The 13,687-nt window shown below is 41.3% G+C and overlaps 2 protein-coding genes across 3 annotated transcripts; one reads left to right on the top strand and one right to left on the bottom strand.

The window, feature by feature from the left end:
• The first annotated feature begins 1,155 nt into the window (after positions 1-1,155).
• Positions 1,156-6,467, top strand: clns1a (chloride channel, nucleotide-sensitive, 1A). 2 transcript variants are annotated; one of them, XM_037118619.1, is made up of 8 exons: positions 1,592-1,710; positions 2,592-2,728; positions 3,122-3,262; positions 3,656-3,766; positions 4,288-4,293; positions 4,940-5,113; positions 5,926-5,992; positions 6,132-6,467. In XM_037118619.1, coding segments are annotated over exons 1-8 (756 nt in total). In that variant the 3' UTR covers positions 6,133-6,467. The 2 variants fall into 2 exon arrangements, with proteins under 2 accessions (XP_036974504.1, XP_036974514.1); XM_037118609.1 differs by lacking the exon at positions 6,132-6,467 and having other exon boundaries at positions 1,156-1,710; positions 5,926-5,996.
• Positions 6,468-7,423: 956 nt separating this feature from the next.
• aqp11 (aquaporin 11) lies at positions 7,424-13,595 on the bottom strand. Its single transcript, XM_037118597.1, has 3 exons — positions 11,584-13,595; positions 9,244-9,360; positions 7,424-8,431 (listed from the first exon to the last, which is right to left on the bottom strand). Exons 1-3 carry the CDS (start codon positions 12,179-12,181, stop codon positions 8,331-8,333), a joined length of 816 nt encoding a protein of 271 aa, XP_036974492.1. The 5' UTR covers positions 12,182-13,595; the 3' UTR covers positions 7,424-8,330.
• Positions 13,596-13,687: the final 92 nt, after the last annotated feature.

Here is a 13,687-nt window from a genome sequence, read left to right as displayed (position 1 = left end):
ACAATCATCCCGGCATCTCCTCAAAAACTCACTCGTGTCTGTGCCTTCTTTTTTTCTTTTTATCAGTGATAGATGTGGATCATCCAGCAGGAGAGGTGTGGCATGTTTTTGTGGAGGTTTTCAGACTTAATCTGCTGTGATTCCAAATTCTGACAATTAACCAAACCAAGGAGGGTAAAATATATAATCTTAAATCAACCATAAAACTGGAGAGACGTCCAGTTTATGTTATTTCTCTGCTGTTGTGCAGTTGTCTTTTTAAACAGAGAATTTGAACATAGACTATAACGGGAAACACAGACTAAAGTGATGATGCCACAGACATTTAATTTAATTCTACATATTAATATCAATTAAAAACTGTTTTTGTCTTTTGTTTTGACTTTTTAAATGTATCCTAAAGTTTCAATATTTAAAACAACAACAACAATAAAAATAGCTGGTGTGTGTTTTGACGGTGTTTTTTATTTTGAAATGGTTTGACCGGAAATCGCAGTATGTGATTGTGTCTAACGTCAAAGCCCTCACATGTCTGCGCCTGCGCTGCCCTCTGGTGGTCACAACGTGTAACTGCAGAGTTTTCTGTAGAGCTCAGGGATCATACGAGACTTTATGACACCCAAAAATAAGACATGGTGGAACATTAAATTCAAAAAGAAAAGAACAAATTAAATTTCTTCTGGAGAAGGACTGTGATGTACAAGGGTATACAAAACCACTATTATGTTTACATATACCATCAACCTACAATGTGTGATATTTTACTTCTCTTTAATTTTGCGCTGTTTTTTGTTTGAAATGAATTTAATTTATATTCATACATTCATAATATTGTATACTCTATTTATTTACCACATATTTTAATTAATTTGTTTTATAATTACATTGCATTTGATTTACATTTCATTGTATTTTAATCAAAAGATGAGCGTATTTAATTCATTGCTTTTATTTATTTATTTCAAAATTTGTTTCATGTTTTTTAATTTTATTTAATTACATGTTTTTATTGTATTTTATTCACTACGTCCTGCTCTACATACTCCGGGACGGTAGGCGGCGGTATGCACCTAGCAGTTGGTGTTGGAAGCTACCAAACAGCGCACAGAAGAAGAAGAACTGTTGCTACGTACTGTACGTGAATACGGAAGTTACAATACGTAGGAATCAGCGCGGCCGTACGTGCGTTACAGCAACAACGCCCTGTTCGTAGCGGTGACGTATTTCTTTTTGCGGTTTGTGAAGCACCGACTTATCTTGCCGCGATATTTCAGCTTTGAGAGGTCGCTGCTGAGGAGAAGTCAGCTTGTAGCTTCAACAACAGTTTGCTAACTTCAGCCCGAGTTCACTCTCCGAACCGTCCGCCTGGTTTCTGTTAATGTCGGCGGAGAAGCGCGATAGTTTATAGCCGTTTGTCCGCCCCCAGCTAGCTGTTGAGCTCCAATTCACTGAGAAGTTATCCCGGGTGAAATTAGCCAGCTTTGTGGCACGAAGTGGGTCACACAGCTTCTTGTTGACACCTCCGGCTGGTTTCCTTCTCCTCCACTCGCCTCTTCCAGCGGGTCCGCAAACATTAACGGTCACACGGACGATGGTTTTACTAAAAAGCCTCCCGACTCCCACCGAGGGAGTGCGGCATGAGCAAGCCGAGACCACGGCGGTGATGGACGGCCAGAAGCTGGGCTGCGGCACGCTTTACGTAGCTGAAACGTAAGTGATGCACATGGCGCCTGTTTTTCTCTCTAAACCACCAGCTTCAGGTGTCACTTAGTGATTCATCAGTGTTTAATGCAGACATAACTACAATATTCAGGATAGAAAGTATGAAAACAGCTACATGCGCCACTCCTCGTGCTAAGCACTTCCGGAGTAGGCCCTTTCAAAATAATCATTCGCAGTTTTGATTTCGTTGAAAAAAGTAATTCGCCACACATAAAGTCAAGTGAGAGGCCAGTATTTTCAAACCAATCACTACATTTATATACAATGCAGAATATGCTAAAATATTGTTTTAAACCTGCGTCATTGGTTATTAAAGGTGCAATATGCAGATGTGTAACAATTGGCCACCTGTTGAATTCATACTCCAGGTAAACAGGGGGCAGCATATCACCTGAGAAACCGCTAACTGCTGCTAGCTTTATCTGGGTTCAGCTGTGCAGCTACCGTCTGATCCTGCTGGGACTGAGAGCTCGGAGCTCTGGGGGAGTGTTGGTGTTTACGATCAGACCATCAAACATTTCACTTTTGAAGATGTCATCTTGAGCTTTGAGAAACATTTTCAACATTTATTCAGCATTTTATGTCATTTTTAGATCAAACAACTAACGGGTTAGCTGAGAAAAGGATTAACCATTATTTATATTATCTGTTCCAAAATAATCACTGAACTTAGAATAAATGTCCAACATTTTAACAGTAATGGATAATATACAAAAACTGTTTTGCATAAATGGAAATGTACAAAAAATGTGCTAAATTAAATTCTTGGTGGACGAGCAGTTTTTTATGCCACAGTCAAACAGAAGCTTTATGACTTTGAAGCATAACCAGATGAACGACAGTCAGCTTTGTGTGTTTCTTCCTGTCAGGCGCCTGTCGTGGTTCGATGGCTCGGGGATGGGTTTCTCTCTGGACTATCCCACCATCGGCCTGCACGCCATCTCCAGAGACGTCAGTGCTTACCCACAGGAGCACCTGTACGTCATGGTCAACGGAAAACTTGGAGGTGAGCGAGACGCAAACTCTTTAATGAATTCATCTAATTTATCTGTTGGACCACAGACTATTCAAGTCCTCACATTTAAGAAACTGAAACCAGTAAATATTTGAGGTTTTTTACTTGAAAATGAACTTTAACCAACTGATTATCATAAAAGTCGGCAGTGAATTTTCTTTCGATCGAGTAATCGTTGCAGCTCTCCTTCCTATGATATCTATTCAGTGACTCACCCTCAAAATTCTGTGTCTGCACGAGGAGCACTGGACTACATAAAGACTATAAAATATATATGTACTACAGTGAGGCATAATTATTCATGTGAATCCAGGAGAGAAGATGAACTTCGCTTCTGCCTGTATTAGTTATTAACATTAAGTGTTTTGTCTCCAATCCTCCCAGACGAGAATGAAGCAGAAATGGCAGAGAAAGCTCCTGATGACGAAGAGAACGACAGCAACAGCAGTGGTGGAGATGATGATGATGATGATGAAGAGGGAGCCATCACAGAGATTCGATTTGTGCCCAGCGACAAGGCAGCATGTGAGTGACCGCGCTGAGGACGAGGATGTCACAGTTTATCTGACTGATAACTTAAAGTCTGACAGTATTTAGAGCCAAACTGACACAGTGTTGGTTTTTATCTTTTCATGGGATTTGATGAAAATGAGAGTTCAGGGTATTTTAATGGTCCTATTGTTTGAACTCATTCTGTCGACACATCCTGCTGAAGAGGAATCAGCAGCATCGTGGTGGAAATAAAATAAAGTTAGGAGGAAGTTATTCTGAAGCAAATCTATGTAACACAGGAACTCTGCCACCATGACACACTGTTGAAATGTCCACAGGGGGGCAGCGCTGCTTCTAATGTAGCATCTGATGTGTGTGTGTGTGTGTGTGTGTGTGTGTGTGTGTGTGTGTGTGTGTCGCATGCAGTGGATTCCATGTTCTCAGCGATGTGTGAGTGCCAGGCTCTACATCCCGACCCGGAGGACGACGACTCCGACAACGACTTTGAAGGAGAAGAGTATGACGTGGAGGAGGCCGGTGAGGAAGAACAAATAAAGATACACACAAACACACACACACACACACACCTATATTCTAAAATAAATCCTAAAGCAGGTAGCTTCAGCAAAGATTGTGCAACCTGTTGTGTAAAGATGGCGGAGCAGGTATATGAGCAGCACGCCCACCGCTTCGGCCAGAGATGCACGGAGACCGGCGAGAGAAGCATCACATCGTCCAGAGCTGCACCAGAACTAGACGATTTCTGCATTGGCCAGCAGATTTTCTCTAATGTTTAGACATTTGACATGCAGTGGCCATATTGTTGCTGTCATGTAAATCAAGTTTTGGTTATTGAAAGGCTTTTATTTGGGTTGAGAAACTTCCTTTCGGTGGATGAGACTCAGTTCTTATCTTACTGTTTAATGTCTTATAATTTTGGAGACACACTGCGGACTGAATGAACAGTAACAGCAACTAAAAAAACACTGACGTTGTTTTACTTCTCCCTCTGTCTCTGTTTGTTCATCCCTCCTTGGTCGTCTGGACTCTGGTTGCAGAGGCAGGTGAGATCTACTGAACCTTTAACAGAACTTTATGATATGTCATGCAGATAATCTTCACAGGTGAACACCACTTTTGTGAATTTTGAAAGGGAAATTAAATCTCGAGCAGTAAAAAGCTCATGTGAGGCTACAAACAGACGACATCACGGTCACATGACTTCAGCGTCACCACCACTAACAGTCTTACTTCACAATTACTTCACAGCTTGTGTATAAACTGATCAATGTACAAGTTGTAAAGTCAGAGTCAGAACAGTTTGTAACTGAGGTCGGCCTGTAAAGACGGACCAGTGAGTAGATGAGTCTCACTGCGAGGACGTCTAATGTCCCCGACAACCTCTGTAGTCTCATTTAGACACTTGTGAACACATGTAAGAGCTTTATAATTAAATTTTGGGTATTTGATGATGTATTTTATATCGCAAAACAGAACTTGTAAATATCTTCAGAAGCTAGAAGTGACGTACCAGGAATTATGATAGTTAATGATATAAAATGTCACGTACATGAAATGCCCTTACATATGTTACTATGTTTTAAGTGTGTTTTGAACATTAATTAAATGGTGAACATGTCTGAGTGAAGATTTACTGCACGCTCTGCACCAAACATGTTGTGGCTGTCGCTCTCGTCCTCCTCCGCTCAGAGCACGGCCACGCTGACATCCCCACCTTCTACACCTGTGACGAGGGTCTGTCGGCGCTCACAACGGAGGGCCAGGCCACGCTGGAGAGGCTGGAGGGGATGTTGGCCCAGTCGGTCGCTCAGCAGTACCACATGGCCGGAGTCCGAACCGAAGAAGCCAACGCTGAATTTGAAGGTTTGAGTCACGCATGCAAATACAATTTCTGACATGATTTATTACATCATGATTTTATATCTGTAAATGTTGCAGTAGATCATATTTATCCACTTGAATGATTTTTCATCTGTACATAAGTCTTGACTTGTTTTTCCAGGTGAAATATGCTTTTATCTGAATTACAGCTGCACAGTGAATCTGTAAACTGTGTGAGCGTTTATAGTGAAATACCGTAGAGCTGCTGAGATATGCTGACCTGCACGTCTGCTTCTCTTGATGACATGTTTGTTTGGTACAGACCACAACAGATGAATGAATCATGTTGCAGTCGGGAGCGGGAAGAGAAAATGAACGATATGAAATGAAACCGCTGGTAATTTAAAAGGTATTCTAGGTAGAATAGTTGGTCATTGTGATGGGGAGGAAAACAATATAGACGGAGGGATTTATACAAATTTATTTCCATATTTAGTCACATGGTGGCGTCTGTCAGTTCTGAGGGTCCTAACAGCTCAGATGGCCTAAAACAACCTCCTGTTTCTGTTATTTTTGTGAATGAAACAGATATTCTGGGTGAGAAAGAGCAGATTCCAGTGACGAACTCAGATTTAGGATTTTTTGAATTCTTTAAAGTCTTTTTTTTTTTTTTTTTTAATGTGTATATCTTCGGTCACACCATCAGAGATTTGTATGTACATCATCTGGTTCATATTTTATTCATATTTCTATTAAACAGAATAATTAAAATAAACAGCTGATTTGACACGAGTGTGTTTATGAGATGCTGTTGAAACTCGTGTTGGTTAATTGGTGGCGTTTGTTGTTGACAGATGGTATGGAGGTGGACGCAGCAGCGCTGGAGGCCGGTCAGTTTGAGGACGCAGACGTCGACCACTGGTGACGACAACAACGACACTAAACATGAAATAAAATACTTTATTAAACGTCTGTTACTCAGGCTGTAAGATCAGAGCAACATGTTGTTGTCTGTTGCGTGCGGTCGGGTTCATTTGTATGTTTCTGACTCTTTCTGTAGATGGACTTCGTTCCAGCGGCTCCAGTGTTGCATCATGGGACGGGAGAAGAGGACAGCAGCACTTGGTTAAAGCTCTTACTCTTCCTGTTCTCACTGTCAAACCTCTTTCTCTGTACTTAAAGTCATCTCAGTAGTCTCCATGTCGTCTAATTTGTGCAGTTTATGTGAACTACTGTTGAGATGCAGCCGCGGCTCCTGGTGTTCACTGTAAAAACAAAACACTTGAGTTCATGTTATTGTTTTGTACCTAACGACCAATTTAATATCCGATTTTCCCACCGTGGAGAGTTCATGTCTTTGTATGAAATTGTCAATAAATGCATAGTTTTTGTATGAGCTTTGTTTTTATTATCATGAACGTTGATTTAAAAGCTTCACTTCAGAGAATTTAATACAAAATTAATGATTATGTTGTTTTTTCTGACAGAAAAGACAAAAGAACCATGTGATAATCTACTTTATTGTTTAATGTCACTACAGCTGCAACTAATTACATTTTTCATGGATTAATCTTTCAATTATTTTATAGTGATTGATAAATAGTTTAGTCTATCATTTTAATTTTCTAGTTTTGAATCCATCAGTACTTTATAGCTTTAACTTCTACAGACATGTTTTTAAATCTGTAGATGTATATGTATGTATAAAAACGATCAATACTTTAAAGTTTTCATTTCTATGTAAATAATCGAGTTTAGTCTTGATTTTAATTTTCTAATAAAAAGATTAATTGTTTAGTTTCATTTATATAAAAGTTAGTTGTTTAATTTCTGTGAAAAACGAATTAATTTTTATTGGAAACTACAACTAAACTACGTTTTTTATTTAGTATTTCATTTTAATTTTCTTTTAAAAATCGTTCTTAAGGCCAGTTGATTAATAGTTTAGTTTATAGTTTGAATTCCTATTTATAAAATTATTAATAGTTTTAACAGCTGATTTTTCACAAAAATTAAAACTTTAATCCTAAATCTTAATTGTCTTTTAAAAAAGATTAAAAGTTTATAGCTTTAATTTGTGTAAAAAGTAGATAGTTTTGTTCCTAAAAGAACTGATTGATAGTTTAATTGTTTCTAATTTCAAATTAAATATTTGGCCAATATTTGACTTTTTCATCAGACCAAAAATCCAAAACACAGAAAATGTTCCATTCAGAAAACAAAAAAGCTGCAAATCCTCAAATTTAAAAAAAACATGAAACAGCAGAAAAAACAAAAAACAAAACAATCAGCAAGTCAAATAATTGTTTCACCCCCATGGAGCTTCATTTAGACAAAAAAACAATTGAACAATCTTATTTCAGAATCGGTGATCACACAGTTTAATCTGCGTCCAGTTCACTGAGAAGTCACAGTTACATCTGTGTACAGTACAAGTCTGATTCTGTGCTCGACTCTGGAATGTTGTTGGAAGAGAAATGCGAGCTGATTAATTAGTGAATTAGCTTATCAAATGGTTTTATCACACAAAAACAAAAACTGTGCTCAGTTTAAATTAGTGCAGCTACAGTAACTGTGCTCGAATTCCCAGAAACAACTGAATAAACGTTAAATGTGTCTTAAAAATCAGTTATGATTTCATGTCATGCTGTAATCTGAACATCATGCACACACAAAATAAGACACAACTGTTGATATTCCAGTGACAGATATTTGATATTTTCACAGTCATAAAAGTGATACCAGCTCAAAAAAAAAGAGTGTTGAGGTTTCTAAAGGTTTTAAATCAGATGAGTGTAAACTGAAGTTAAAGGAATGATTTTTAGCGTTCGACCAACCTGCTCGTAAAGTCAAAACTACATTTTTATGTTCTGTTAATGAGCTCTAAAAAAAATCAACTAAACTACAGTCTTGAGTTTTCTCTTCTGACGTGTGCTCTTGAGGTGAACTCACAGTCCGTTTGTGTCAGGCTGAACATAAAAAGTGCATGTCAGCGTTTGTCTTCTCCTGCCAGCGTCTGATGACTGGACTCAGCAGCAGGTTAAAGGAACAGTTCACCCCAATTCAAAACATTTAATTCTCGTGGTGGTTTGAGCTCAACAAGCCAAGAGAAGGCCGACTGTCATCACACCAAAACAATCTAGATGGATACTTAGCACCACAAGTATGAGGAAAAATTAGCTTTTTTGATTTTAAGGTGAACTGTCCCTTTAAAAGTCCCTCAGGACTTCCACATGTGTCGCCTGGTGATGCCTCCTCCTCATGCACTCTTCTTGGTCTCCAGGGGGAGCTGGAGAGACGGTGATTTTCTCCACAGCAGAGGGACGAGTTTGTCAAACAGCAGCACTGAGCCCATCGTACCTGCAACAGCAAGAATGTAGAAGAAGAAATTAAGACAAACATTCAGCTTTACACAATATAACGTTTCTGCAGCTCGAGTTGCTCACACTCTTCAGAACTCTCTGCAGTTCAGTACATCTCGTCATTTCTTCACATTCTGTTGAAAATCTTTGTTAATTTGTTTGTGGAAAAGATGTTACTCTGTTTCAGAGGCATCAAATTATTGGTTTAATTATGTTCTTTTGCTTTGTTTTTGTCCAACTGAGCACAAGTGATTCATTATCGTCTGTGTTTGAACTAAACTCCTCAACAAAGTAGTTTAAGAGGGAGGACTAAAACTTCCTCACAGTGTAGCAGGACCTGAGCTAAATCCTACTCGTGGCTTGAACCCAGATATACATCTGTAATCTTTAATGACAGAACAATTAAATGTCATTTCTGAACTTTAGGAAGATATCTGATGTTCTTGTCCTGGCTGCCATCAGAGTGAGAGAGCACATGTTCAAATGAGACACGACAACTTGACCTTTAAGCAGCTTCTCAGATTTGTTTTAACACCTTCAACATGTTGAACGGAAAACACAAACCTGGATCTGTGTTCGTATGTTAGACGCAGGAATGCAGATAAATTATGATGAACAACACTGAGATCATAGAGTCATGTAGAAGTGAACATTTCCAAGAAACTAGAATCAAGATAGAGACATTTTGTTTAACTGTCTCTAAACTGAAATAACTCTAAACATGACATAAAGCAGATCTACTGTGGTTTTTTATGAAACTTAACATCAGTGTTTTAAGACTTGATATCAGTGAACAACAGAGGGTCTCACCCAGCAGAGGGCCCAGCCAGTAGACCAGGCAGTACTCCAGGAAGGAGTGTCCACTGCAGGGGAACTGTGTGGAGAAGGCCAGCGCCGGGTTGAACACTGCTCCTGTCACACTGCCACCTGCAGACACACACACATGCACACGCACGCACACACACACGCACGCACGCACGCACACACACACACACACACACACACACACACACACACACACACACACACTCATTTATTTTATCATCCTGTCAAAAAATGACTAACAACAGACTTCTGACACCAGTTAACAGAGCTGTGATTGGTCAGATTGTACCACAGCTTCAACTGTTACAGGTGGATGTTTATGTTTGAATGCAGGTCAGAAGAAATATATCGTCTGTCCAGTCAAAACCACGTAATCTCCAAATGTGGTGTTTTTGTGTGATAAAACTGAAGGAGGGAGCGCTCCGTTATGAGCTGAGACGGTTCTCGTATTTCTGAAGCCAAACAAACCTTTAACAAACTCAATGAATCACCTGAAAAATGCATCTCCACAAAGCTGAAAACATGGCTGCTGTATACGGAGGAGTATTAGGGCCAGGGGTGAGGAAAGAAATGAGAGCCGGATGGTTTCTGATTAGTCGCTGATAAACTTTCTTAACTTATGAAACGTTCACATTTTGGAGATCAGTGGGTTTGATTGGACAGCAACACTATGTTTCCAGGAAACCTTCTGTCAGCAGTCACAAGTCTTCAGATAGTGAGTTCTGAGAAGGAGGATGTTGCAACACTGATGCACATCACAAACACTGTTTCTACCCAGTTTGTATATTGACAGTCAGATGGGTGTTGCAGAAAGTCATCTTACTGTCATTCCTCAGGGCAGCAGTGTCACGTTCCATTTCCATAAATTAGCTGCAGTTATTTCACGCAGTCTCCATCACAAACAGAAGACATCTGATACTGTTTTACCTTGTTTATATGTGGCGGACCCTGCCACCTTTCTAGCTTCAGAGTTCTGGGGACCCTCCCTGAGTTTGTATCATTACCGCATTAATATTGTAAATATTAAGATTCCGAGTTTAAATGTCTTTTCTAAAACTACACAGAGCTCCTCCTGACGTTAAATTAACTCTATAATAACATAATGACGGTTATTATTACTGAATACCAGGCTAAATATCGGAGCGTCATTTCAGAGGTGGAGGCCCTGCTGATAAAAAAAACAGCACAGACCAGCACCAAAACACAACATATGCTGGTCTTGCTATGGTGGTCGCCAGCTTATGTTGTGTTTTGGTGCTGGTCTATGCTGTTTTTTTGAGCAGGGGGAGCTGTGGGATTTGTAAGGACTCAAGAGCGACACAGAGTTAGTGGCTTTTCTGCTGGACAGGTAAGGACTGCTGATTGACAAATGTTTCATTCTAAGTTTTAACCACAAGGCTGTGATGGCGGTAGTTACAGTAATACTGACAACAGCGCATATCGGCATACGATGTTGCAGTTGAGCTACATAGCTTGTTGCTAAATCTAGCTTGTTAGCCTGTATGCTAACTGCGGTGTTTAGCTTTGTGTTTATGGCTACTGGTTAGTAAAAGTGTCTTTAAACGACCACCGGGCAGTTATAGTAAGATTAGTTTGTGTTCAGGGCGCTCTGAAGTGGTTGAATTGCTTCAGAGAAAAAATGCTGCGCTGGGTGATGATTAGCTGGTAACTTCGTCTACAGCGAAGAGAGGAATAGTGTTTGTTACTCTGGATATCTGCAGTGACTCTGCATGAGGAACTCGTCATTGTAATTTAGTTGTATTGATCAGAAATAGAACAGATCAGGGCTCATCTTGTTGTTGTTATTTTGAATGCGCCATCTTGGTTATCTGGCGTCCTCTGTTACCATGGTTACAAGCCTGCTCGCGCACAGCAGGCTCCTCCTCTGTGGGAGGAGCTTAGAAGGCAGAGAGGCAGAGGGACCGACCTGGGAGCTGTGCTCCTTCTGATATTCTCACTAAGTCCATTTTATTCTCAAAACTCCAGACTGCAGCTGTAATGAGAAGAGAAAGATCTCCATTGGCTCGCATTTCTTCCGCCAAAACAATCTAAATAATCAGACAACACAGTTTAGACTGTTTTACCCTGTTTATATGTGGCGGACCCTGCCACCTCTCTAGCTTCAGAGTTCTGGGGACCTTCTTTTCCTGAGTTTGTATTATTACCTCATTAATATTGTAAATATTAAGATTCTGCTCTAAAACTACACAGAGCTCCTCCTGACTTTTAATTGACTCTACAACAACATTAATTAACGGTGGTTATTACTGTCACCAGATCAAGGCTTCACATGACGTCATCACAAACAACACAGAGCAGTCCTACCTGCGTACACCACTGTTGCGATCGCTGCAGCCACCGCGTGCACGCGGTATTTCTCCTCCACCGATCGCGTGTGCGTGATAGCAGTCTGAACCGCAAAGGCGCACGCGAGCTCCACTGCGGCGGCCTTGGTCAGTGGCGCGTGAATGGGGCTGACGCACCGGTAACCGAGGAGCTTATGGCGCGCGTGCAGTCCCGACAAACCCAAACCCCAGATCACAGGTACAGCGGCTCGCGCGGCGGCGGCCGCAGCGAACTGGCACGCGATCCGCCGCAGGGCGCACCAGCCCGAAAGCCTCGCGTGGTACGCGTGCTCCAGCGCACCGGAGGGGTTGCCGATGGCCCCGCTGAAGGTGAGCCCATGGATCACGGCTGCCAGGTACGTTAAGGTGAGCGCGAGTCGAGGCTCGATCCCGCCCACCTCGGACAGCAGCCTGAGCTCGTGCGTGCAGCAGCACAGCTGGAAGGTGGACACGAGCTCCACCGCGTACACGGAGAGCCTGGTGTCCGCGAGGGCCCTGGTCAGCAACCTGCGGGTCGCGTCGCTCAGCGCGACGATCCCCGCGAGCAGCACCAGAGACACCGCCACGTCTGCAGTCATGCTGGCGGCAGGTCCGCGCTCTCTGTCGGGGACTGTCTGCGCCTTCAGCCGCTGAGAGGCTCCGCTGAACGCCCCGAGCAGCTGCTGCCTCCTCCAGGCCTCTGTCTCGCTCTGTACCGATCAATCTCACTTCCTCCTGTGATCAGAGCCTCGCTGTGCCGGGCTGCTGCTGCTGCTCTGTCCCGGAGGATGCGGGGTCCAATCGGGAGCAAATTAGCTTCAGCCCCGGTAGCTCACATGGTGCGGAAGTGACCGAGCTCCCCACTTTTCCTCCTCCTCGACCTGGTATCGCTGCTTCTCTTACTCTTTTTCATCCTGCCGTTTCTTCTCTTCCCTCTCCGATTCTTTTTAAGGTTTGTGCGCTTCAGCACGTTGGACGGTAATGTTAGAATAGTTATTTACGAGGCAAAACAGAATCGCTTTGAGCAGCAAACAAGTCTGTGAAACCAGTTCAGACTGGTCCAAGCTGAAACCAGTTAGTGGATCAGTGACTGGTGTGTGGATGCTGTCATGGGATCACATCCTTTAAGTACACTGACTGTATATATTCATATGTTTAGATGAGTGATAACAGATGCATGTGGTTGTGTTCTTATGTGTCTCCATCAGATCCACAAACAACATGCAGCAGATTAATGAGGAGAAATAAACACACTCAGACAGACAGCTCCCTTAAATAATCACTATAATATTCTGTCATATTTTGGTTTTCAAAGTGTTTCCCTCATCAGGACCTGTGTGTTTATCACAGGAGATGTTAGTGATGAGGGATTTAATCCGTCCTGGTGAGATGGATGTTAAAGTTTAAATGTTGACGCTTGTAATAAAAGTTTGGGAGCTATAATCCAGTTTACTGATATTTTCTGCTTTTTCCTCGACTGAAGCTGCTATCAGACCTGTTCACACAACTTCTGTCACTCTTATATGAGCATTCAGAAATCAATATTTATTGTAGACATTAAAATGACTGATAGAGAGTAATAAAATGCAGCAAGATACATTTTCATTCATTTTGAAATACAATTTATTGAACATAATAAAAACAGTAAAATGTTCCAAGAATATTTAAAATGATAACAGCTCTTTACATGATAAACAGACATTTTCATATTATGAGATACAAACTGATCACATTATAACAGCAAACACTTCTTGTTGAAATGTGATAACTTACTGTTATAAAACATTTCATGTAATAAGATATTTTAATGGGGCGGCTGTAGCTCAGCGGGCAGAGCCGGTCGACTAGTGATCAAAAGGTCCCCACAGTGCTCATCAGTAAGGCCCTGTGATGAGCTGGCGACTTGTCCAAGTACCCTGCCCTCGCCCTGAGACAAGGCTGGGATTGGCTCCAGCAGCAACACCCCATGACCCCATGGAAAGGGATAAGCAATGACAAGATATTTTAATGTTATTAAAGATATTTTACATTGTCATGTTAAAACAACATTTTTATTACAACAATAAACTTTTCACATTATAACATGATACTGAACTGTTTTTCTT

The sequence above is a fragment of the Acanthopagrus latus genome, chromosome 2 (genome assembly GCF_904848185.1).
Source record: "Acanthopagrus latus isolate v.2019 chromosome 2, fAcaLat1.1, whole genome shotgun sequence".
NCBI lineage: Eukaryota > Metazoa > Chordata > Actinopteri > Spariformes > Sparidae > Acanthopagrus > Acanthopagrus latus.
This window is presented reverse-complemented; position numbering and strand designations above follow the sequence as displayed.

What these genes read in the sequence shown, in the direction of transcription:
- clns1a (XM_037118609.1), top strand. Translation starts at nt 1,592, where the DNA reads ATGGTTTTACTAAAAAGCCTCCCGACTCCCACCGAGGGAGTGCGGCAT. An exon ending in GGTCAACGGAAAACTTGGAG is followed by an intron (nt 2,729 to 3,121) that starts GTGAGCGAGACG and finishes CAATCCTCCCAG; the next exon opens with ACGAGAATGAAGCAGAAATG. An exon ending in GCCCAGCGACAAGGCAGCAT is followed by an intron (nt 3,263 to 3,655) that starts GTGAGTGACCGC and finishes TGTCGCATGCAG; the next exon opens with TGGATTCCATGTTCTCAGCG.
- aqp11 (XM_037118597.1), bottom strand. Translation starts at nt 12,181, where the DNA reads ATGACTGCAGACGTGGCGGTGTCTCTGGTGCTGCTCGCGGGGATCGTC. An exon ending in CGCAACAGTGGTGTACGCAG is followed by an intron (nt 9,361 to 11,583) that starts GTAGGACTGCTC and finishes GTGTGTCTGCAG; the next exon opens with GTGGCAGTGTGACAGGAGCA. An exon ending in CTGGCTGGGCCCTCTGCTGG is followed by an intron (nt 8,432 to 9,243) that starts GTGAGACCCTCT and finishes TTGCTGTTGCAG; the next exon opens with GTACGATGGGCTCAGTGCTG.